The sequence below is a fragment of the Sinocyclocheilus anshuiensis genome, unplaced genomic scaffold, assembly GCF_001515605.1.
Source record: "Sinocyclocheilus anshuiensis isolate Anshui unplaced genomic scaffold, SAMN03320099.WGS_v1.1 scaffold1549, whole genome shotgun sequence".
Lineage (NCBI taxonomy): Eukaryota > Metazoa > Chordata > Actinopteri > Cypriniformes > Cyprinidae > Sinocyclocheilus > Sinocyclocheilus anshuiensis.
This window is the reverse complement of record NW_015538373.1, coordinates 341,405-368,327: the sequence shown is the minus strand read 5'-3', so window position 1 is coordinate 368,327 and position 26,923 is coordinate 341,405. Positions and strand designations below refer to the sequence as shown.

The 26,923-nt window shown below is 37.3% G+C and overlaps 1 protein-coding gene across 1 annotated transcript in view; it reads left to right on the top strand.

Annotated features, from left to right (window-relative positions):
• The window catches only part of LOC107683760 (astrotactin-2-like), a 496,105-nt gene that overhangs the window by 351,658 nt on the left and 117,524 nt on the right, over positions 1-26,923 (top strand). Inside the window, 2 exon segments of the mRNA XM_016479817.1 lie at positions 9,222-9,388; positions 11,520-11,708. Of these exon segments, the coding sequence (XP_016335303.1) occupies positions 9,222-9,388; positions 11,520-11,708 (356 nt within the window).

Sequence of the window (26,923 nt, the reverse complement as noted above, 5' to 3'; positions counted from 1 at the left end):
CCAAATATTTTGATTTATAGGCATTTTAACACATTGGAAAACAACATAAAAGGGTTTACTTTTCTAAGTGCTCTTCAAGTGAACTTCATCAAAGAGAGACGCTTGTACTTCACTCTTGATTTGCAGCGATCCTGCGCTAGATCATAAAATCCTCTTCTTTTTGTTTTTGGTCTGTTTTCCTGTTTTGGCACCATCTGATAAGGTCAAGTTGAGATCTGAATTCCAGGAACAAAGAAACTGGCATGTCAGCTGCGCATTAAACAAATGAAAGGAGGTCTAAACTCACAGCAGCGTTCACAATCGGCAGAGCGGTGCACAATAACAGTTATTCCACAAAAGGATGCCATTTCGATTCCCGCTCCTTTAATAGTTTATTGAATGCAAGAGCCACAGTATTATGCACAGCAGATATCATCTCCTATCTGAGATGACGTGCCAATGGGGACAAAATAACAAAACAGCCTTTAGAGTCATTTCCCTTCCCAGAACCTTTTGCTGTCTCGTTGTGAAGTTTTCACATGAATTGCCTTTAATGTTTTCAGAAATGTGTCGATACTGTTTTGACCGGAATTGAAGATGATTTTCCTTCTTTCCCTTTGTATGAAGTCACCGTTTAGTAGTTTGTGAAGCTGCTTTAAGGAGCATCAGTGCATGCACTAAATTATGACATTTTGCAGCATTTGATGACTGTGCCACTCTTGAAAAGCTCCAACCGCCATTGACCCACAGGTCAAACATCACTCCAAAATGGCTTTATTAGGTCACGCGTGTAATTCAGACGCTTAATAATGAGGGACATGCATTCATTAAGATGAAGGCAGCCGCTTAATTGCACAGTGTCTGATTAAAAACCTGGAGGTGATTAGATTGACTAATGAGAGTAAACACAGAGGCGGCGGATTGAGCCACAGAGGTTTCTGTACTGCCTCATTTCTCTCGTTTGCGCCGTCTTTTGTGATGGAGATCACGACCGCTCCTCTTTTATAGGCGACCATTGAGCATTTTACATGTGTGCTTTAGGAATGTTTAGGAAAACTTTTTTTTTATTGTGAGTTCTCTTAATCTTTGTATTGATGACTCTCTGTGAACGACTCGTCGAGTATACTAGTGTTTGTCTCAGTGAGTTGATGTGTTGTCTGTTTTTTACACCTGTTTCCCACAGACTTTCTCTGTTTCTACTGCTCTGGAAAACCATATGTGTTTGTGTCAAGTGCAAGTTTTTAATTCAATTGCTGCTGTTGTTTTTGTTTGTTTTTTTTCCTTTCGAAAGTGGCAAATTGTGGAAAAAAAAAAAAAACTACAACTACAACACAAATGTAAAAAAACAAAAAAAAGTCATTTTGATTTTAATTTTGTTGTCATGACTATAGCCTGCATTGATTCAAGTCAAATTTTCTTCTTCTTAATTTTCTTCTTCTTCTTCTTCTTCTTCTTCTTCTTCTTCTTCTTCTTCTTCTTCTTCTTCTTCTCCTCCTCAAATTCAGTCATATAGAAATATATTTTCATAGGATTTCAAATAAGAAAAGAGAATGGATTAAGTTCATCTCTAAGTTTATTTTCTCCACAGTTTTTTTCCCCCTCTGTAACAACATAAATATAAGCTAAAACAGAGCCTGCTGCACATAAATAAAGTCAATATTGTCCGTCCAACAGAATAGTAATCACAATAATGGTGAATTATTGATTTATTTTACACCCTATTACTATTTATCACAAATATTATTATTATTATTATTATTATTATTATTATTATTATTATTATTATATTTTATACTATAATTGGTAGAAAAGGAACTAAAGTAGCCTGCATTGATTTCACAGTAAAATTCTGAATATCAATGCTATAAATATCTAGTAGCATTTTTGCACTATTTGTGCTGTTGTTGATTGGTTGCTTATTTATGGATATATGTTTACTTAAGTTCTTAACTATTGTTTTTTTTTTATTCTTATAAAGATAATTAACACTCATTTTTTTAATTATGGTGTTATAAATCATGTTTATAATAACAAATACAGTATGTTTAGAATCCAATGTCAAACATTATATTCATTAGTTCATTGTCTCCAGGTAATGCATTAGTTGGCAGCCACTGTAATTCAGCAGTGTGATATGGCTTGTTTTATTGCTTTATATATATATATATATATATATAATAAACAGACGAGAGCATTATTGTATGCATTTGTTATAAAATGTTGACCATATTATTAGTATTGAAAGTAGGGCTGTTAAAATAACTAATTTAAAATAATGAATTTTCTGTTGTTTTGATGAAAGAAGACGTACAGTATAAGCCGAATGACAGCAGGTTTTGAGCTGAAATGTCTTGAGTTTGCTGCTTCAGACTCAGATTTTGAAAAAAAATGTATCACTGTGTGCTTGTGAGAGAATGTTAGAGAATGAAAGACTGAAGCATTCATAAACAACACTCTGATGAATATTATATTACAGACACAGGACTGATGCTGTCGACTGTGATCCTTTCTCAGGTCAATATGAAGAATATCTCGGTCTATATTATCATATGTGTGTTATATGATCCAGTGCACTCGTCCTGCTGACCCACTTCAGTATGCCATTAAAACAACTAAAGCACGATAACACTGCAAAAATCCCCCCGCACCACCCTTAAAAATAAATACATTTTCCGCTTATTTTCCTGATGTGCTTTGAAGCACTGCTCTTTTATTTCTCGCTTGATGTTGTTGTTGCTTTCTTTGAAATCATCCAATCTAAGGCCTTTGGTCTTGAGGTTCAGAGTCTTTGGTGGCTCTCTGGTACCGAAGCTGTGTGCTCAATGAAATCACATATGACCTCAGAGTGGCTTTGCCTTATGGTCTAATTCTATACAGAAAAATATGGATATGATGATTGTATACAGGATGTCTGAATTAATTTTCAGCTCAGACAAGCAAACACACTGGTCAAGAACTGCATGATAGAAAGTCTGCACTGCATTTTTTTTTTTGTCCTACATTTGAAAGCTTTAATATGTTTTTGCTTATGTAAAATAACCCTTGCATTTTTAACAAACAAACAAACAAACAAACAAACAAACAAATAAATAAATAAATAAATAGTGAAATGGGTTTATAAATTGTTTATTTAAGTATGTTTACTTCATACTGATTTAATAATAATAATAATAATGATAATAATATTTTGTTATTATCTTGTAATATTTAAGTAAAAATCTTAATGGTCCTACAGTAGGCTTCATTTTTCTTAGTGCAATGTTTTTATTTTCAAAAACATTGTACATTTCAATGTGAAAACATATTAAGAAATTTCAGACATTTAATATATTTTATTTCTATTTATTTATTCATTCATTCATTTTTATTTTTATTTTACTTATTGTTTTTTTTTTTTTTTGTGATTGGGGGATGTAATTTTATTCATGGCATTCACCATCCTGTCACCTGAGCAACACTACAGACACCACCTTTCATGGTTTTTCATCCTCTCATGTAGGTCAGTAGCACTTCTAGATAATAAATTGTGACGTAACATTGCCAGACTACAACTGTCATTTCAGTTGTTGATTAGATCATCTGTGTGTTTGCTACAGACATACATGTATTCATATGAAAATTGTGAAATCATTAATGCTGAGTGTCAAGTCTGTATTATATCATCAGCAACAGACAGACACCTCACACACTACCAGCTCCCGCGGGACAGACATGTGATACATATGTAATGAATGTGAAGCTTGTGGAATGCCGATGTTGACTGTCATCTTATTCCAGTATCTCCTTCATTGGCTATCTATCTGTGTAATGCCAAATGCACTCTCTCATTGAAGATTCTTCAGTATAATAGATCAGGGAGCCCCTGAGCAAAGACTCAACACATCAAGATTTACACCAAACACAAACTGCTTATAAAGAAATAGAGTGCAAGCTGTGGCAGCCTTAGAGGAAGAGTGAAGAACAAACTGTTGAGACATCAGTTAGAACAAAATCAGGCCAAAATGAAGTTAATTTCAAGAGTATGAAACAGCTTTCCAGAGTGAAGTTCCCAGAAAAAAGTTAACTCCGGCTGGTAAACATTTTCAAACTACCATAAGTCTGTGGCCGTTATGTAGGTAATCCGTCATCTTTGACACAGAACTCTTCTCCAGTTCATTTCTTCTGTTCAGACCGTTGAGTTCAGACATAAGTAAAAACATCAAAACACTGAAGAGCTGCTTTATAGTAGAAAATGAGGTTGTAATTGTAATTGTCTGGGGTGCTGAATTCTAGAGAATAAAAAAATAATAATAATCCTCATTACCAGATACTACTTTCAAAAGTATTATTATGGACCTTCTTCACATTTCCGGGTTTCTCAGCAGTGTGAAGATGTAATACTTGGGTAAACTTCTATAGTGGTGAATGGGAGACTACATTAAAGTGCCCCTATTATGGATTTTTGAAAATTACCTTTTATGCAGTGTGTAACACAGCTGTAAGTAAATGAAAACATCATGCAAAGTTTTAAATCTGAAAGTGCACCGTGTATAAAGTTATTGTCTCTCAAAAGAAAGAGTCGACTCTGAATAATTGAAACGAGTCGTTTTTAAAATGAATCCCAAGCCGTTTCATGTTGACGTCAACATGAAACATTAGCATATCGCCCGCCCACTTGTTGGTGTGAATGGAAATGCTAATTCATTCTTTGCCACTAGGTGCCGCTTCTGAGCGGTAAAATAGCGGTTTCCCCCAACACTGTACACAAAGCAGCACTGCGCTCACAAACGGTGATTTATCAGGCATTACAGGCGAATATATATATATAGAGAGAGAGAGAGAGAGAGAGATTGATTGTAGCAGTCAGAATAGAAAACAATGTCAAATGTATTGTCACTCCCATAGACGCTGTATTAGAAACACTCTCACTGCAGCATTAACTTGCGTTCTAAACCATAGATATGTATAGGTAGATGCCATATTAGCAGCTCTTTCTATGGGCTGCTATACATAAGTCGTCTGCCATATTACGTTTACATTTAGTCATTTAGCAGATGCTTTTATCCAAAGCGACTTACAAATGAGGACAATAAAAGCAGTCAAAACTAACAAAAGAGCAACAATATATAAGTGCAAATGATATTTTATGATATTCATATTGGAATGGTCAAAGCAGGTCTGTGAACTCCTGTATGTCTGCAACCCTAGTTATATGCATGTATGAATATCTATATCTGCAATACACTTCAGCTGATGATTTTGCTAAACTAGCACAATACAACGGAACAAAGCCGTTAGCTAACATGACACTTAAAAGGTACTGTAAAACCCTGTAATATTGAGTTAATACATATTAAAAACACAAACCAACACATTCTTACCTGTTAAAGTGTATCCAGTTTCCTCAGGCATTTCAATGTTGGTGTTTTTTTGCAACCAGAGGCTGTGCAATGAAACTCATTAATTTTTTTTTTGTATTGTGAGAGGCGACGCATTGACCGTTCCAAGATGGCGGATCTATGAATCGGAATATGCCTGGAGCAGTCAAATGTTGAATCTACTTCTAATCTACTATACATATCTATGACAATACATATCTTTTGCTGCGTCCCAATTCGCATACTATCCATCCTAAATAGTATTCAAAATTAGAATCAGTATGTCCCGAATTGAAGGATGTTGAGATGAGTATTCCAGAGGTACCTGGATGGTTTACTATTTTCGTTAGAAATTCGAAGTGCAGATCCGTGCATACTCCATTGCGTGTTGGACGAGGATTTAGAACTACAAACATGAATAAAAAAAAGTATTACTAAACTACAAACAGGGAAGATATACCAGATCAACGGACAGGGAGAGAAAGGGGTGATAAATAGTGATAAATAATATCTAACGTGACGAAGAAAAAAAAAAAAAAAAATATATTTTAATAAATCTGCAAAAATGTCAACAATTCTGTGTTTTTCTGTCAATATGGGGTGCTGTGTGTACATTAATGAGGAAAAAAAATTAACTTAAATGATTTTAGCAAATGGCTGCAATATAACAAAGAGTGAAAAATTGAAGGGGGTCTGAATACTTTCCGTGCCCACTGTATATATATATATATATATATATTTAATGTTATCCACGTTATATTTCATCTTCAACAACATTGTGAACTTTTTAAAGATACGTTTGGTCATTAACTTTTAAAAGCATCATTATTCAAACACATGAGGAGAATTCTTGGCATGATAGACCCGTGACTGGCAGATCAACGTGCCTCTTCATTTCTCTACAATGTGGTAGGAAATGAAATGAAATGTGAAAGATGTTAACTGTGACAAGATGACTGACAGAGCAGTTTAAACGGTGACAGAATGCACATAACTAAGCAACATGAGCGGATCGTGTTTTTGTGTCAATTATGGCAAAAACAGAAAATAATTATCATAAAATGCTACCATTTGTTTTAAAAACAGTTGACAAAAAAATAAGTTTTACATAAGCTCCACATTATGCTCATTGGAAGCAGTGACTCCAAATGATGCGTCTCGTTGAGGTCGGGGTTCACCGATCTGCCCAAGTTCACAGGTTGGGTGTCCGACTTACAGCGACATTCTAGACCAGGGTCCTCCAAACTCGGTACTGGAGGGCCGGTGTCCTGCAGAGTTTAGCTCCAACCCTAATCAAGCACTCCTGAACCAGCTAATCAAAGTCTTACTAGGCATACTAAAAACTTCCAGGCAGGTGCATTGAGGCAAGTTGGAGCTAAACTCTGCAGGACAGCGGCCCTCCAGGACTGAGTTTGGAGCTAGACGTTAGGTGTGTTTGATTTGAAGCAGAGCTGCGCAGACTGGTCGGTGTATGACATCAAAGTACCGCAATTCGAAAGCATAAGCAGCCGTCTGCTCTTTATACAATAGCTCTCACAGTACTTTGATGTCATACATGAATTGGTCTGCGCAGCGCTACTTCAAGTCGAACACACCTCTTATTTATTTACACCTCTTATTGAAAAAATCTGAATTTCGAGTTGTCTGTAATGCAGCATTAGTCTGTTTTCTCTTCCAATTGCTGTTCTGACTGATTCGCTGCTCATATGTCACTCATAATACTATACGTTCATAACCCGTCCTGTCTCTTTGATGACGAACTTACACCACACTTCTGCGTTCAGTTCTGTACACAAACCCAGAGAAACATTTCTACACGTGAAACATGAAGGTAATAAACAAACGATTGCGACAGCAGGTGACTTGTATGTGATTGTCATGTGTTTTGGATGATTTTTATAAGAATAAAGGATGTTTACATGAGAAGTGTTAAGAAGATGTAGCGAGTAGCTTATTCTAAAATGCTACAGATAACATAATTCTGCTTCACTATGTGATTGAAATCCACATTACATTGAAATCAGAAATTAATTTTAAATGGTGGTGGATTACGGTGATATTTTAGTAAAAGCTTAGTATTAATCTCATAAACTGTAATGGTTAGCTTTACGCTAATTGTAGCTATACACTCTCAGAAAAAAAAAAGAGAAAAGTACAAAAGCTGTCACTGGGGCAGTATCCTTTCAAAAGGTAGACACCCTTAAATGCTGCATAGAAGTACCTTAAGTGTACATATTAGTACCTTAATGGTACATATGTATTTGTACCTTTTGAAATAGGTACCACCTAAGTCACAGCTTTGTGCAATAAGGTTTTTGTTTTTTGTTTTTTCCTGAGAGTGTAGTGATGGGAAGTACGGTTCTTTTCCTCGAACCAGTTTTTTCATACAGAAATCCAGCTCATAAAGCTTAAAATATAACGTGCACACAATAGTAAATAGTAAAATTAATTTACATGTTTTGACTGAACAGTTGTTGCATATTCATCATGTTTGTTGTTTAATATAGTTGCATTTGCATTTTCCAGTAAGTTTGATCTGTTATTAAATAAACTTAATTTCTTCAAATTCACCCCCTCATTCAAGTCCTCGGTTCACTCCCGCTCATAGTATATTAATATCAGCACAGCATCAGTTTTAACTTCAAGCATGCTCAGCATCTCCAGCTCATCGGTTCTCAGTATGTCGAACGTGTCCGAAAGAAACGAATCTCAGTATGTCGAAATTTTTCCGAAATGTCGAACATGCCCAAAAGAAATGGTTCTCGGTTCAGTGTACTGGTGATTCGAGAACTGTTGACTCGTGAACCGCTGTAGCAGTACCGTTTGTTCGGTAGTACACGCATGCTCAGTATATCAGCTGCTCATGCTCATCGGTTCACTCAGTCTGCACAGCATGTTTCAGTGCTGTTGGAGTTACAGGAGTAACATAAACTCCAGGATATTGGTTTATTGCAAGTCGTAGGGACTTGTCAGGCATGTCTGAAAGTGAGAAACTTTAGAAAATTGTGGATCAGTGCTGACTCGAGATGCGAACTGTTTTGAACGATTCAGTCCGATTTGGTGAAATGGTTCGACCGGTTCACTAAAAAGAACGATTCGTTCGCGAACCGGACATCACTATGAGAGTGTAATGCACCTGTTACCCAGGGGTCGGGATGTTTGCTAACAGTACATAGCTGCAAGGGTATTTCAAACTTCGTTTTACCCCTAAGTAAAGAATTTAAAAAAGAACTTCACCGTGCGTACATAGGGGTCTTTAAAAATCAAGCTACTTTTGCTCAAACTGGGGCTAATGAAAACAACCCAGACATTCAGCTTTGGCATACAAGTCATCTCACACTATTTATGCATCATGCATTACACCTTAAGATGTGCTTGTTGAGGAGCATTCAAGCATCAGACTTAAAATTTTCAACCTGCCCAATGATACAGAGAACAAAAATCCCTCAGACTTACATTAAAGGAGAGACCCGAGCCACATCAATGAGACTTTTGACTTGGGCACGTAAGTTACAACACAAAATACTCTAGCAACCACACGATAACGCTATGCTCTACTTTTGCACAAGCAAGAAAACACAACAATCCAATTGGACTTCCTCTTGTCTCTGAATATGTGGGCTGGTCAGTTTGACATGTCTGGATAATGGGTGTCCTATTGAGGCTCTGGATCTTTTCCTGAATTCTGTGGTGCTGCCTTGGCAACCCTCATTAAGACCCTTTCCTTCCTGAGAAACTGCTTTGTTCATCACATAATAACTCCCCACTGAGAATACAGTACATATGGTCTCAAGAGTTTTTATTGTTACCTGGTAACAGAAAGTCCAGACCAGCATGCAGATGTTGATCTCCGTGTCCATCTCTCTCTTCCCAAATCATTCACAGTGCCCGGAAGGACTGAGGCCCATGAAGGACGGTTCGGGCTGCTATGACTACTCTCTGGGAACGGACTGTACGGACGGCTTCAATGGAGGCTGTGAGCAGCTGTGTCTTCAGCAGCTGGTTCCTCTTCCTGATGACCCGACGTACAGCAATGTGCTCATGTTCTGCGGGTGAGAGAAAACACACGTGCATGAATATGAACCCAAGCACATAAAGAGCACAGTGGATATAGACAAGAATCACCCCCTTTAAAATAACCACATTTTGTTGAAATTAAGCCTGAAATGAAGACGGACACAGTTTTTCAACTTATAACATCCAAGTGAAAGATATAACACCAACATGTCAGAAAAAAATACAAAAACAGAATCACTGAGTTGAAAAAAGGATCACCCCTTGTGTCAATATTTTGTTGAAGCACCTTTTGCTTTAATTACAGCCTGTAGTCTGTTGGGATTTGTCTCTACTAATTTTGCACATCTAGACTTTGCAATATTTGCCCACTCCTCTTTGCAGAACTGCTCAAGTTCAGTTCAATTTGATGGTGAGCGTTTGTGGACTGCAGTCTTCAAGTCATTCCACAGATTTTCAGTGGGGTTTGAGTCTGGGCTCTGACTAGGCCATGCAAAGACATTCACCTTTTTCTCCTTCAACCACTGTGTGTCAGTTTTTCTGTGTGCTTTGAGTCATTGTCATGTTGGAAGGTAAACCTTCTTCCCATTGACAACTTTCTGACAGAGGGCAGCAGATTTTCCTCAAGAATCTGACGATATTTTGCCCCATCCACTTTTCCTTCTATCCTGACAAGTGCTCCAGTCCCTGCTGCAGAGAAACACCCCAGAACAGGATATTACCACCTCCATGCTTTACTGGAGGAATGATGATATTTGGATGGTGAGCTGTAGTGGATTTCTGCCAGACATATCGTTTGGTGTTGAGGCCAAATAATTCATGTATCTCTGTTTCCAGTACATAATTGTACCATGATATGCAACTGCAATCATGTCTATCCCCGGACTGGGCAAATGTCTACTGTCCACTTAATTTGATTAATTGATTGTGAAATGACTGTTTATAATTATTTGAATCGACTGTCTATTGTGTTACTGCTTTTGTACAGCGTCCTTGAGCTTGGGAAATATTAATATTAAACATTAATATTATTATTATTTTTCTTGCAACCCTCCCATACAAGCCACATTTGTGGAGAATTTGTGATATCGTTGTCACATGCACACAATGACCACTCTTTGTCATAAATTCCTGCAGCTGCTTCAGAGTTGCTGTCGGCCTCTCTGATCAGTTTCATCCTCGCTCTTTCATCCAGTTTGGAGCGACGTTCTGATCCAGGGAGGGTCTGTGTTCTACCAAATACCTTCCACTTCTTAATAATAGGCTTAACTGTGCTTCTAGGCATTTATAAAGCCTTTGAAATGTTTTTGTATCAATCTCCTGACTTGTGCCTGTCCACAACTTTATCCCAGATATCTTTTGACAGTGCCTTGCCACCCATAGTTGATTGTTTGCTTCAGCTGCACTACCAAGGACTGAAATGCTCCAGGAAATGCAGAGCTAATCGAAATGACCACAGCTGATCAAAGTTGAAAGTCAGATGGCTTTGTGTGCCATTGAGAAGGTGATCAGCTACACCTGATTGAGTTTCCAAGCCATATTTATAAGGTGGTGATCCTTTTTCCAACTCAGTGAATCTGTTTTTCTCTCTCTCTCTCTCTCTCTCTGACATGTTGATGTTATATCTTTCACTTGGATGTTGTAAGTTGCACTGAGTAAATACAGCTGGATAAAACAAAAACTGTGTCCGTCTTCATTTCAGGCTGCAAAGCAACAAAATGTGACTATTTTAAAGGGGGTGATTCTTTTCTTTATCCACTGTACTTCCATCCAGAGATTGGTGACATTGTAATATATGCACATACATTAAATATCCATATATGAAATAGATGTCATATAAAGTAAAAACATATATGAAAGCTATTAGAAACAGTTTTCTATATAATATATTCATCTAGCACAAACAAACATGTATGTGTAATACATTTTTGGACATACATGTCATGTATATGTACAGTATATCCATCTTAAAACAGGCAATATCTCTCACAATTTTTTAAAAGTCTGCATCCCAGTACATTACAGAATTCAGCTGATATGAGTGTGTGTGCTATTAACATACAGCTCATCCATTTATTTGATAACGATCCCTTTAACATACATTCAGTTAACTACCATTTTATTATCTGAATGAAATCTCAACATTGTCACTGTGTGTGTGATGATCAGGTGTGTGCAGGAATACAAGCTAGCCAATGACGGCCGCTCCTGTCTTCTCCTGGCTGATCACTGTGAAGGGCCAAAGTGCCTGAAACAATACTCGCGCTTCAACAACACACTCTTCAGTGAGATGCTCCGTGGGTACAATAACAAAACTCAACAGGTGATCCTGGGACAAGTTTTTCAGATGACCTTCAGGTGAGTTTTTGTGCAGTAAGCTTTAAGTCTGGGGTGTTTGGCAATTTAGTCCTTAACATATGTGCAGTTTTATTCTACAGATTCTTGAGGGTTGTATTTTGAGTGCAAAAGCCAGGCTCTAGAAATATAGAGTTTTGACATGAAAGTCTAGATGGCGCTGTCCGATAGGTCTAACTCAATCTGACCTAATGACATCATTATCACATGACACAGCTGATTGGTTCTCGCCTGTATCGGTAACCAATGAGCTCACTGCTCAACATTCAAATGTATGACTAGTGCTTGCTGTAGCAGTTGCAGCTTGCTTCAGAAACCCTCCACCTTCCCCAGCTCCACCTGTATAGATCTGCTGTGAGGTGATTCATGTATGCTATATGGGGTTATTTCATGTATGTTATATTTGCAGGAGAAATATTTCTCACATGCTCACAGCAGCATGTTGTGGATGTATTGGCAGTAGCAAGTCTCGGTACTTGCTCTGCCGCAGCAGCAGCAGCATAGCAGATCTATTCCGCCAAGACCAAATACATTAACATTGTCATGTACATTACCATGCCAATCCCTCCGAGAGTTGTCATGACAAAAGTACATTTATTGAAATAAGATTGTGAACATAGGAACCTTTCGAGTTAAAAATACAGAGAGCTCAGTTTCTTGTGTGTTGTTACCTGTAAGTGTGCACTTGACGTCAAACATGTATCCATCGGTGAACTCTTTTCAAGTCACATTTTGTTTTGCATATTAAAAAACTTACCAGCAACTTTCTCCATTCATTACCACAATGGTCACCACCAGCGATTACTTAATTACTTTGAGCCAATAAATTTACTCAAATTATTTCTGTATTAAAATTATTAGAGCATAAACACTTACATATTAAGTTTTATATTGTACCCTAACATCTGATTTCATTATATCAGTCACAATGTTCATGTCCTCAGAAGAGCCACTTGATCTGTTTTTATTTATTTTATTACCTTGAAACATTTATTTGCTTTATATATCAAAGTTTGTAAGGATGTGATTGTTGGTTTGGTGCTTTGGTGTCTTTATTGAAGAAATTTTTGGAATCCCTATGGAGAAAATGAATGGACAAATACTTCTAAATGGCACTCAAAAAGCAGGCAGTAACGCTTTTGCACTATAGCAGTATGCTGTGATGATTCCAAGATACATCAGTTATGATTTGTGTACTTTATTTTTGGTCTAAAGTGAGAGTAATTTTGTTCAGCAAACACATTTCTCAGAAAGGCTCACGTTTAAAGAGAAATCAAATTAATTGACAGCCTACACGGCTGCTTCCGTGTCTATTTGCAGCTGTCAAACTCACTCACGTTAGATGGTGTGTTGTGGCGTAGCAGTTCTTCTGATGAACGTAAAACACTCCATCTTTATTAAGTCATCAGTGTTCTGTGTTAGCAGCAATCCCAGCACTACACCACCACTGACAAACCCCGCAAAACCATTCACTGTCTGAAAATAAAGACAAATGCTTCCTGAGGAAAGACATCTTTGCTGGCCTTATACTGACAATCATATTATTGTGCACTTCTGATCATCTACTTTTGTCTAGAGGTTCTTATGAATGTATTGTATGCAAGCTTGTTTCTGTCATGGGATAGATAAAAAAGCCACTTTTCTCACTTTTCAATTCTGACTGATTTCTCATAATTGTGAGTTCTTATCTCACAATTCAGATTTTTTTCTTGCAGTTCTGAGAAAAAAAAAAAAAAACGTTAACTTGCAATTGTGAGATATAAATTTGCAGTTCTGAGAAGAAAACTTAGAATTGCCAGATGTAAACTCTTTCAAGAAATAAAGTAGTAACTGTGAGTTTATATCTCACAATTCTGTGGTTTTTTGAGGGGAAGAAAAAGAGATAAAATGTTTGTTTTTTTTTATATTATTTTATTTTTTATTCCATGGCAGAATCAGGCTTCCATTGTATGACATTATAGAATGTAATTTTTTATAGTATAGTTTACTCAATGTCAAATTTTATATGTTTACTTTATTTTTCAACAGTTTATGGTAATATACTCAACTAAGGCTCTTATACTATTGACAAACCTTTAATTTCTTCTGGATCAAGTGGAGGGGCTAATTTGATAGAAAATATCTTTGACAGGTTCTTCCACAAAAACAAACATAACTGCACACATACCCGTAATCACTTACTGACCATAATAGAATTATTATAAAAGCTTTAAAATCATAGCATCTGTTTTATTAAAATATATTCAATAACTGGAATGTCAGATTATCATCACCAATTTTCATTCTTTTTTGAATGAATGAATGAATGAATCAATCAATCAAATGTGTGAATATTGTAGATATCAATTGGAATTGATCTGATTGTAATTTCTAGTTCCTGCTGTTTCTGATGTAAGACATTGTTAGCCAGGGAGGATGGAACTTATTTTACTGATCTGAAAGTTACTAAAACCATAAATCAGGGGTCTCCAAACTCAGTCCTGGAGGGCCGGTGTCCTGCAGAGTTTAGCTCCAACTTGCCTCAACACACCTGCCTGGAAGTTTCTAGCATGCCTAGTAAGACCTTGATTAGCTGGTTCAGGAGTGTTTGATTAGGGTTTGAGCTAAACTCTGCAGGACACCGGCCCTCCAGGACCGAGTTTGGAGACCCCTGGTCTAAACCTTCACAATGCATTTAAACATGTTCTGTGTCTTGTGCTTTTATGCACTGAATGGTTTGGTAAAGCTCAAAGAAAGTGGAAAATAATGCACTTATTTTCAGAAAGAACACAATTTTCTCTGCAGGCTGAAGGACAGCCGTGGATTACATTTTTCAGAAGGGCTCTGTCATGATTTGCTGTGGTCTTCCTTTATTATCTGTAGTGTTATGGCTTTTTGAAGGCAACAAAAGAATGTTTGAGCTGAGCAGTATTCTCTGTGAATCTTCTTTGGATTTATATTTATAGTTGTGAAATGCGGTTACACTTTATTTTAAGGACCAATTCTCACTATTGACTAGTTTCTTATTAGCATGCATATTACTAGCATATTGGTTGTTCATTAGTATTTATAAAGCACATAGTAATGCCTTATTCTGCATGTGCACATTTTAGATCCCTTAATCAACTCAATACCAACTGCCTTACTAACTATTAATAATAAGCAGCAAATTAGGAGTTTATTGAGGAATTTCCCTTTGCGTTCCCCCGATGAATGTTATAATAAACCCAAACTCACAACAATATGCAGAGATGGAGTTTGAGACGATCTACACATGTAAATGATAACAGTTTGTGTGGAGCAGCATTTACTGTGAGCAAAGCCGCTCTGAGATGCACATACATAGCCTACATGCATGTAAATAATTAAAGCTCATATATTAAACCTGCATCGCATATATTTATTTAATTGAATCATAGTGTTTGTGAATTCACAAAAGCATTATGCTTTATTATGATTTTAAAATGGGTTTAATGTATCATGCAGCCTTGGAAGACGGTCTAATAATGTGTTTTATGAATTCTAGTCCGTGGAATGTGCCACTTCCGGTATTTTGGCGATTACTCAACACAGGCAAAATGCAATCGAAGATTTTTTTTTAAATCGAGTACTCGAAGGGATCGAGGGATCGTGACAGCCCTAGTACTTAGTCATGTTAACCAGTGTGTTAACCAATGTTAACAAATGAGACTTTAAAAAAAATCTACCTACTTAAAAACTTAAGTTCAGTTGCTGCCTTAAATTTTAAGTATAATCTAACTGGCTGTGTATTAAATGTATAATAAATGCTAATAAATAATACATGTTAGTGAATGATGTAAACGTCTATTATTCATATTTATTTTATGTTAACTAATGCATTAAAAGTTTCCACCTACTTAAGTTTAAACCTAAAACTTAAGTTTAAAACAATATCTCAAAATAAGTAGGTAAATTAATTAATTAAAAATAAAATATATCTAAAATATTGTATATCTATATATATATATATATATATATATATATTGCCATGACTTACTGATATACATAGACATATAATTTTTATACAGATATATATGTACATAAATTGCACTTATTTAATACAAAGGTGGCAATTTTTTAAACTTATTATTAAACATTTAACATACAATAAAGTAAACAGTATAGTATAGGAGACCTTGGAAATCACAAAATGAAAAACCCTGAATTAAAATCATGCTCATGTTGGTTTGCACACTGGGTAGGTTTGGGCAAAAATGCGAAAACTGCCACACACTACAAGAGATGCACTATGGAGATTATGGATGAAACAATTGAAAAATCTGTAATCATTTGCACACATTCATGTCCTTTTGACTGACTTTCTTCTGTGAAACACAAAAGAAGTATAAAAGAATATCCAAGCATGTGTGGGACGTGCTGCTGAACATCTCTTGTACTGTATGATCTGTTTTTGAGTTCGTTCTGGCTTTCAGAAACAATTGCCTACATTGTCTCTATGTTTTTGATTGCAGTTTGATTGTAGTGTGTCTGTCTCTGTCCTAGGCCTTTGTTTGACCCTCATCACACTATGTATTTATGTATTTATTTATTTTATTTTTTCTCTTGAGGGGTTCATGTCCTCAACATCCCTTCAGCAGATGCTTTGATATGTAGATGCAGCTCTTTACTAGCTACAAACCCAACAGAAGGGCGACGTGACTCTGAATTGATACTGCCTGAAGGCCTACAGATGCTTTCAATCACATTTTGCTCATGATAATAATGTTCATCAAACATTGTGCCTAATATTAGTGATATTTATGCAGCTTCGGCCTTATGCATCCAGTTTGTTTCAGCAGTTTGTGGACATTAGTTAATGGCAGAGTGCCTGTAATGATATAGCAAACAACATTCAGGCAAATTTTATGTGTTCAGAATAGAATATGATTTCTGATGATGTTTGCTTTTGGCAAATTAGGGAAAGGCTTGTTCTGCTTGACTTAACATCAAACACCGAGTTTCCTTGGTAACAGTTTTAATAACTTTCACTAATAAGTCATTTTCAAGTATTATGTGATGTTTTTAACTGTAAATATCTATTTTAAATAGTATTCCAACATGGTGAGTTTAAATACGTGCCTCTGCAAATCAGATTTGATAGTCATGGTTGAGGAGAATATAGTCAGTGATTAAAGTCTGTTCCTCGTACAAAACTATTGTAAGACTTGGAATATAGCACAGCTCTTATGAAAAACAAGTGCACTTAATTACTGAATGTGCACTTGCAGTGTACTTCAAAACTTAAAAGTATATTTAAAAAAAAAACTGTATTAATATAATATTAATTAAATAAAATGCCACTTAAATGTACTTAAAGACACACACTTTTTCTTAACACACTTAAGTAAAATTTTAAGTAGTGACCTTTGTAATACTGTAATGTAATAATGACAATAACTTTATTTATCGTGCACTTTCGGCTTTACATCTTTGCAGATCGTTTACATTCACAGACAGCTACATTGCACACTGCATGAAAGGCAATATTCAAAATGGCATAATAGGGACACTTTAAGTATATTCTTTTAAGGTATATTATTTCTCTTTAAGTGCATTTCTTATTTATTTATTTTTTTTTTTTTTTCACTTTTTGTCTCGATTGGAGTCTGACAGCCTCCGCTCACTGTTTGTTTTCGTTGTATGTAAAAGACAACAAAATTGCATCTAAAATAGCTGTGGGACAACATTTTTATTTTTGTTTGAACTTTTCCTTTAAATTCTTGAATGTGCGTGTGTGTGCTGGTGAAACAGAAACTTTTTCACCTTCATGGGTAGATGCTCTTCTGGCCGACACCCAGTGCACTTCTTTCCCAGCATGCTTTTCTCTCCGGGCTCCTCAGAGATTTTCATCAGGATGGCCACAGTCAGCGCCGCCACAGCAACTAATAGATATTGACATGCCAATCTGAGAAAAGAGGCTCGTAGACTTATTCTGACCCACGCGAGTGGAACATTTCCTTTAAAAGGCATTCAGTGTGGGACCGGAAAGATGGAGACCATCCATCAGAGATGACGGCACTTTGTTGTAGCCGGTTGATTGTTATTATTTCTTCTAAAGGATGAGAGGCATGGCAACAATATGAAAGCGACAGGCTGCATCTGAATATACATTTTTAAGTGCACTTAAGTGGCCTTTAATTTGAGTAATATATTATCTCCAAGTCTACTTTTTACTTTTTAGATTTGAGGTATATTAAAAGTGCACATTCAATACAATTAAGCACACTTCTTTTTCATACCACCAAGTGATAAAGTTTTCACAAGAGTCTCACCATTGAATTCAAAGCAAATTACAGGCCACAGGTTCCAAATTAACTTAGAAAATGAAAATCGGAAGATTTCTATTGCCTTTTTTTTTTTTACTAGAAATGTTGCATTCAGATACATTGTGTGCTGCAGAAGAGAAGGCATTTGAGTTAAATCATCAGAGGAAGGAAAGAGCAGCCGGAGGCAGTGATATTAAGAGAGGCATTTACATATCTTACAAACTTTGTTTCCTCAAGTTCAATTAAATAAATAAGCAAAAAATCATTTACAGTTACTGTCTATTTAGTGTGTTTCCTTCCACACAGGAAGAGGAAAAAATCTCAGAAGAAATTCAGAAAGAGTTACTAGCGTCACATGTTACATAGAAAATACATTTATCACATTCCGGTCAGAACACATGTTCACTGAAGAAACTATTGCTTCTATTAAAGAGATGGATTCTGTTGCTAAGAGATGAGATCCTTCTTTATTACCTGAGAGTCTTTACTGGCAGCTTAAATTAAAATCATTTACTCACACTCATGTCATTCCAAACCTGTATGACTTTCTTTCTTTTGCATATTCTGAAAAAAAAATTGTTTTTTTTCTTATTATTCTACTTCTTCTTCATACATACAATGAAGGTCAGTGGGCTCTAATGCTGTTTGGACTCCACTAACTCTGGTCTGAAACTAGCATTGGTGATTTCACCTTTGCATACTTCTTAAAGGGGTCATATGATGCGATTTCATGTTTTCCTTTGCCTTTGGATTGTTAAAAGTTGTTTGTGCATACAGAAGACCCGTAAAGTCGCAAAGATTAAAGTCTCAAATCCAAAAGAGATATTCTTTATAAAAGTGAACGCTCAGCCACGCCTTCCTAAAACGCCTCGTTCAAACATGCCCCCACATATCTATGTCACTGTGTGGGAAAATTAGCATAACACCGCCCAAATGTATACGCAAAGAAAGAAGGCGTAACTTTTATTCTCGCTGTAGTATTGTCGCCGCCACCATATCGTGGAGACGCTGTGTGTTTCATTGAGAAAGCCAAACTACTTTGTTTGGCCTTCCAAAAGAGGACACAACTAGAAATCAGTGGTTAAGTTTTATTTACAACACTGTTCCAGAACAGTACAACCCAAATATTCGAGTGAGTGCAGCGCATTTTACGGAGGAAAGTTTCGTGAACCTGGTAAGGGGCGTAACATTTCCGTCATGCGCTAGAGGAAGTCGGCCAATCACAATGCACTAGATAGCCGGCCAATCAGAGCACACCTCGCTTTTCAGAACGATGAGCTTTGTAAAAACCGATGCGTTTCAGAAAGGCGGGGCATAGAGGAGCAACAATAATGTACAGTATGTGGAAAATAATGTTACCTTAAACCGCGTAAACACATTGCATTACACCAAATAAACAAAATAATGTTGTTGTTTTTTTAGCAACGTCATATGACCCATTTAATGACAAACAAAATTAATCACAGTTTTTACATGTTAGCTGCAAAACAGACCAGAATTGTTATGCTAATAGTCAAAAGTCTGGCTCTGTGAATTGCTCTTTATATTTTGCATTTTTAAAATTCCCTCATCCTTTTTCTCAATTCATTGAAATTCTACATACTGTAATCCATTTCAAAAAGTGCATTGGTGTTTGACACACAAGGAGAAGCTTCCATTGACAATATTTCTCTATGTATGTGTTGATCAACGATTGCATGTGAATAAATCAATACAAATGAAATCCATTCATCATATAAAACAATAATGTCTATTCAGAAGGTGGATGAATTACAGGAAAAGTTCACCCAAAACATGACAATTTGCTGAAAATTCACTCACCCTCGGTTAATCCAAGATGAGTTTGTTTCTTTATCTGAACAGATTTGGAGAAATGTAGCATTGGAGTTGTTTGTTGTCAGCTGTTTGGACTCTCATTCTGATGGCACCCATTCACTGCAGAGCATCCACTGGTGAGCAAGTGATGGAATGCTAAGTTTCTCCAAATCTGATGACGAAACAAACTCATCCACATCTTGGATGACCTGAGGGGGAGTAAACTGTCAGCAATTTTTTTTTTTTTCCGGGCGAACTGTTCCTTTAAATCACTCATACGGGTTGCTTTTAAGATATCCTTTTGTACTTCTTGAAGCTTAAAACATGTTGATCACAATAGAATGTATGTAGAAGAATTCAAAGGTTCTACAATGCAGAGTCCTTTGAATCTTGTTGAAAGGACCTGAAAAGACCAGCTCATGTCTGAAGACTTACCAATCAATGTCACTGTTAAAGCAGTGATGCAGAGAAGAATGAGCTATGACTCCACAGAGACATGCAAGTCTCATATCAAATTATACGAAGTGTCAGTCTGTGTCAGTTATTGCCATTAAGGACGGTCCAAAGAGATATTAGCTTTGACTCAACCTTCAAGAAGAAAGGAAACATTAAAATACAATACAATGTCCTTATTCAGGTTCCCTTTGTACAATACTGCATTTTGATTGAGAATGTACAACCAGTGCTCAATCAAGACCATGACCGAGAAGAATCAAATAGATGTTCACGTCACTGTGGTTAAAAGTAAATACATCACACCTTTAGTTGTGTGTGTGTCTGCCACTGACCGTTTGACAAATCCAACCATTTACCTGGAAATGAACTCTATCACTTCTGAACTCTGTTTTCACCTTTTGTAAACGAACCGTCTTAACTGATAACAGGTCACAGTGAGACTGGCACTGTCTGCAGGCTTTCAGGATAGTCACGGTCATCCGCAAGAAAGACCTTTTCAAAAGGAGAAAATTAATCCTACAGTGAGTGCCAATAATTTCCTGGAAGCATCATGATTGTTTCCAGACCAAAGCCAGTTTGAGGACAGAGGCAGCATCCTGTCTGGAAACCACAAGCAATCACATGTCAAGCCTGACATAATGGGTCTAATTTTACCTGATGTAGGAGAGGTTTTACCAATGCTATATATATATGACATTGTTTCGTTCTTGTATAACTTCCATGTTTGAACATAGAGACAGGGTTTCACAGACAGGGCTTAGCTTAAGCCAGGACTAGGCCTTGGTTAAATTAGGATATTTAAATAACTTTTATAAAAATGCCTTAAGAACTTTACTGGTGTGCATCTTGAGACACGACAATGGTACTGACATATTTTAAGATGTAAGATAATTTCAGTTAAGACAGCTTGAACATGCATTTTAGTCTGAGACTGGCCTGTGAATCCGGGGGCTAATGTTTATATAACGTTAGCTGTGCTCTATTTTCACAGTTATGAGGACCATACTTACACTTCCAAAGCATCTCTTCCATTTCTTCTTCCTTCCAGATAGTCATTAAGACGGCTCTGAACCTAGATAGAACAGAAGTATATTCATCCGTTTTTGTATTTATACCGTTAATTAATTTAAACTTACTCTTTCAAACAACAGCCATGTCTATTAAATGTGGTCATTAAATTATTGCACTCACCATATTAGTGCCACCATCGTCTCTCCTCCGCTGCAATCGCGGCTGCTGTATGAGTAAAATTAACTTACACTCCTCATAAACAACACTGAGTGAAAAAGAAAAAGGAAAAGACGAAAATAATCTCAGTCGAACTCACTGGTCCGGGTCCTTCTGTAGGTACCAATGACCATGTGTGCCATTAAAACAGATTTAACCCCTTTTGTTTGAAACATTTCAAAGAGAGAAACTAAACTTCTTGGATATGTATTAATAAACTGCTGTTTTGTTAATGTTGGAAGCATTGCATTGTATAGCACATGGCAACATGGCAATACAATGAGTTAAATTCACCCCTATATGTTAAATAAATTATAATATTGTCACTAAATATAACACTAAATTATAATATTGCCACTTGCAGTATATTTTAACTCTTAAAAGCACATAAAAAAAAACATGCAGGTAATATGATATTAATGAATTAAAAGGCAATTCAAGTGTACTTTCTAAACCCACTTAATACACAGTTAAAAAGTTCACTTTGCAATAATGTCAAATTACTTGAAAGTACATGATATTTTACTCATTCTGTATTATTTAATATATCACACGCTCATGTTCAGATGACAGATTCATATTGTGGACTGACTTTGCAATAAAACAGCATCATTAAAACAACGGGAGAAAAAATCCCACTGCTAAATTTCACTCTACTCTGAATGTACCTTCGGACACCAAACATCTCATTCATCCTTACTGATCAAGCAGTACAAACACACAGACATCCAAACACTTGAGCACCGTGTGCATTAGGCTGCCCGACCTGGAAAACTCATCTTTTGATGCCTTCTGAATGCCGCGTGACTCTGGGTTAGTGTTCAGAGCCACTTCATCCAAACAGCTTTATACACACATTCATTTGAAGTTCAAGGTTGCGTAACTTCCAGGTCTTCTCTTCTCATAACATCTATTTTCTTACAATATACTTCTCCGAAAGCTTTTATTGTGAGTGGTTGGGTCTCTTTGGACCATAGAATCTGTAAAAACTCAAAAGTCAACTAAGCAGTGACCCCTTTTGGTGAGACGAAGTCAAAAATGTTTCATGCAACTAAACGCCACAGTGACTGGAACATGTCAGGCAGTCAGTGCTTTATATCCTTGTTAACTCACAATTCATTATTTAATGACACGCGTTTACAAGCTAAATAGCCGGAGCGCTGCACGCGGCGCAACGCTGTAATGTTTTATAGGCCGGCTGACACATGCTGGTGTGAGGACCGAGCAGCCACTGTCCCTCTGTCCCGCTCCACTGACCTCCATCTGTGAATGGATGGAAGGAGGAGACCGAGGCAGTCAGATGAAGAGAGGAGAGAAAAATGAGACGAGTGAGGAGAGGTGAAAGAAAGATGAAGAGTGAGATGAAATAAGGTTTTTGCTTAAAAATCTTCACTGATTTTTATAAAGCAAACATAAGAATATCGTGGGGGGGGACAAAATCTTGTTAAAAAGTATCAAATGCATTATGCATTTGAGTAATGTTATTTGTTCATTTCTCAATCATCATTGCATTGTATTATATGTTTTAATATAGAGGTTTGATCGTACAGTTAAAGTTGCTCTTGAACAGATCAATGAACATTGTTGAATAAATATTAAATAACTTGCATTTACTGCAAGACCAAAATTGACTAGTTATTTCACTCATTGTTTCTTCTGCCAGTGAAAATAGTCCCACTACAGCCAAAGCCATCAGGCTTTGAATGCTGCCAAGAAAGTCTGTAATAAACACTGAAAACCAGGAATAAAATAAATGAATAGACAGAATTGTACTCCCTCTATTATTATTATTTATTTATTTGTTTGTTTGTTTATTTATTTTAATTGAACAAATCTTTTGATAACTGACTAGAAGTTCAGGAGTTTCTGAGCCTCCACAAAATCAACATATATGCATACATACATATATAAATCAATCAATCAATCGATTTGCTCACTTTGTCTAAACAGTGTTGTATTTTAGGCGCTTGTGAATAGTCAGAAATTAAGCCTATAAGACTAATTAAAATCCCCCCCTCGCTAATTTGCTGCTTATTAATAGTAAGGTAGTTGTTAAGTTTAGGTATGGAGTAGGGTTAAGGGATCTAGAATATGGTCATGCAGAATAAGACAGTAATATGTGCTTTATAAATACTAATAAACAGCCAATATGATAGTCATATGCATGCTAATAAGCAACTAGTTAATAGTGAGAATTTGTCCGTAAAATAAAGTGTTACCCATTTTTTTCTGTATTACTGTAAATGTTTTTTGGTCATAATGAAAACAGTGCAGCTGATGAGGTTGATAAGGTCCAAATGCCCAACCAAAGTTGCATCACTTCAAATGAAATAAATATAAAATTGCACTAGTAAACATCAATGAATAAAGCTGAACCTCTATTAATTATGAATACTATGTACATTTTTGGAAAACAACAACAACAATACTACTACTACTACTACTACTAATAATAATAATAAAAGGTCAAATACTATACTTTAGGAACCAGTTTTTACTGAAGACCAGTTTATTGAGGCAAAAGCCATCGTTAATGGTTAGTTAATAGTGAGAATAGTGAGAATCAAACTAAAGTGTGAACTAAAAAATGTGATGTATGGATGGATGGATGGATAGATGACAGGGAACACTGTTTTTAGAGTTGGCTCATGGAGCCTTTCATAATTTGTAATTGTTGTAGAAAGCAAATACATTAAGTTAAATTGGTAACTCTCTCTCTCTCTCTCTCTCTCTCTCAAGATTCAATAGATTAGTTGTCTTGATAAAAGCTTCAATAGCTCTCAACATTTCCATTTGTTTTGACTATATAACCTTCAAAATTAATTTTGGGAAATGAGTGCAGGCAATTCAGAAGCGAAGCAGGAACACATTACAGTACAGGAGTATACTGTAAATCCACACTTCATTTAGTGTACACTGCCTTTTAAAACTAACATAAAGCACTGCAGGATAATATAAAAGTGTGCATATGTGACAATTTCCCCGAATCTATTTTTGCTGTGCTGCACGCACTGAATTAAAGTGCCAGCGCATTGTTCGCAAGGACTGCTAGGATTGCTTGTAATTAAGATTTAAATGCAAAAAAAAAAAAAAGGCAAGAGAGCTGACTGTTTCTGTCAGTGTAAGTTTTAATTTAATATGTTTGTGATAGCTTACTACCTTTTAACGTAATAAAAATAGGCTATAGGCTAGACTATAGGCTGTTTAAATGTTTTGCCACTTGCTTGAGCAAATTAATATATAAATCTAGAAGTAAAACGCATTGAATACGTTGCTCATATTTATTGCGTTTAAACGTGAATATGTGTATGAACGATTGTATTTCTGTACTGTGTAAAAAGAGAATGTCTCTGTGTTACATATATAACCATGGTTTCTCAAAGGGAACGAGACATTGCGTTGGAAATGCTTTGGGAACACCTCTGCATGACCGTGTCCTGAAGCATGTGTGAAATCAGTCCAATAGAGTGGCGAGATGTCACGTGAGCGTGACGTAGCAACCAGGAAGCTTAAACGCGCACCCGGTGTAAACAACATTAGTTTCTGATTGGTCAAAGCAAGTGCTCAAAGGGATGCAGGAAGTATGTCAGGGAGACGCAGCATCTCATTCCCTTTGGGGAACCTTGGTTACATACGTAACCTAGAGACGTACCCCTTCAGGAACTTGCGCTGTGTCGGAAACACTTTGGGATCAAGAATACCAACTCCGCCATACTGACGAATACCTGTCTTGTGTAAAATTGATGTGCACATCTCAAGACAGAAGCACTCTACAGCCCGGAGTGGTCCCAACATCTAGGCTATAAAACCTGACAAATGTGAGTGGCCATGGCCACGTCTGTAATATGGCATCCAGACCCAAAGGAGCTGGATGCGTGAGGGAGAACCACAGAGGACAATGAGTGGTCTTCAGCGATGCAAACAGGTCGAATTGAGCCTGGCCAAAAATGCTCCAAAACTGGCCCACGACCTCGGGGTGGAGCCTCAATCCCCCGGGCCTCAGCCCCTGCCGTGACAGGATGTCTGCTCCCTGTTTGAGATGACCCGGGATATAGAATGACATCAGAGACAGCAGCCTTCCCTGGCCCCACAGGAGGATCTGGTGTTCCAGTTTGCAAAGTGAACACAACCGCAGACCCCCCTGTCAGTTTATATATGAGACCACCGAAGTGTTGTCTCAGCGGACAAACACATGATGACCTCTGAGGTCTGTGAGGATGTGTTTTAGAGCCCGAAACACTGCCAGCATCTACAGGCAATTTATGTGCCAAGAGAGATGATGGCCTTCCCACAGACACTGGGCTGAGCGACCACTCATGATCACTCCCCAACCCGTGAGGGATGCATCCATCTTAAGTGTTACACGACGACACGGAGCACCCAACACAGGTCCCTGAGACAGGAACCAAGGTATTTTCCACATGACTAAGGCACGACGGCAGCACTACGTGACCTTTATCATGCGAAATGGGTTGCCCCTCAGGGAAAACCCCTTGGTCCTGAGCCACCACTGCAGGGGTCTTATGTACAGCAGGCAAAAAAATATATCACATTGGACGCTTCTGCCATCAGACCCAGCAGACTCTGAAACTGCTTTACAGTGAGTGACTGGCCTAGCTTGACTTTGTTCACGGCTGTGAGGATCGAATCAATATGAGTTGGAGACAGACATGCCTGCATCGTCATCAAATCCCACACCACGCCAAGATAGGTGGTCCTCTGAACCAGAGAAAGCACACTCTTCTTGGCATTCAGCCACAACCCTAGCTCTTTCATATCGGCAAGAATGACATCTCGATGCCGAACCGCCATCTGTTCTGACTGGGCTAAGATAAGCCAGTTGTCGATGTAATTTAGTATATGGATGCCCTGGAGTCTGATAGGAGCCAAGGCAGCAACCACACACTTCGTAAAAGTCCAGGGCTAGACCGAACGTAAGAACCCGGTATTGGTATGCTTCGCCCCCGAAAGCAAACCTCAGGAACTTCCTGTGTTTGGGAAGGATGGAGATATGGGAGTATGCATCCTTCAAATCTATGGTGACGAACCATACTGAACTGTTTCAACGTCAGGATCTTGAATCTGAATGTCTTGGCGCAGATCTATGATAGGACGCAACCCCCCCTATCCTTCTTGGGAACGATGAAGTATCTGCTGTAAAAGGCGGACTTCCTCTCAAGTGGAGGGTTGTGCTCTATAGCCTCCTTCCTCAAAGGGGTAGCCACTTCTTGTTCCATCACCAGAGCCTGCTGTGTACCCCATTGAATTGAGTCAGACGAGAACCGAACTGGATTCTGTAGCCTCTTTCCACTGTATGCAGGACCCACTGAGACATGTTTGGAAGGTGTCTCCAAGCTGCCAAAAAGTATACTAAGGGAACCAGCCTCTCGAGACTGGCCTCTGGTGTTGTCAGAACAACTGTCTCGGTGCCCTGAAGCAGATGACTAGCAGAGA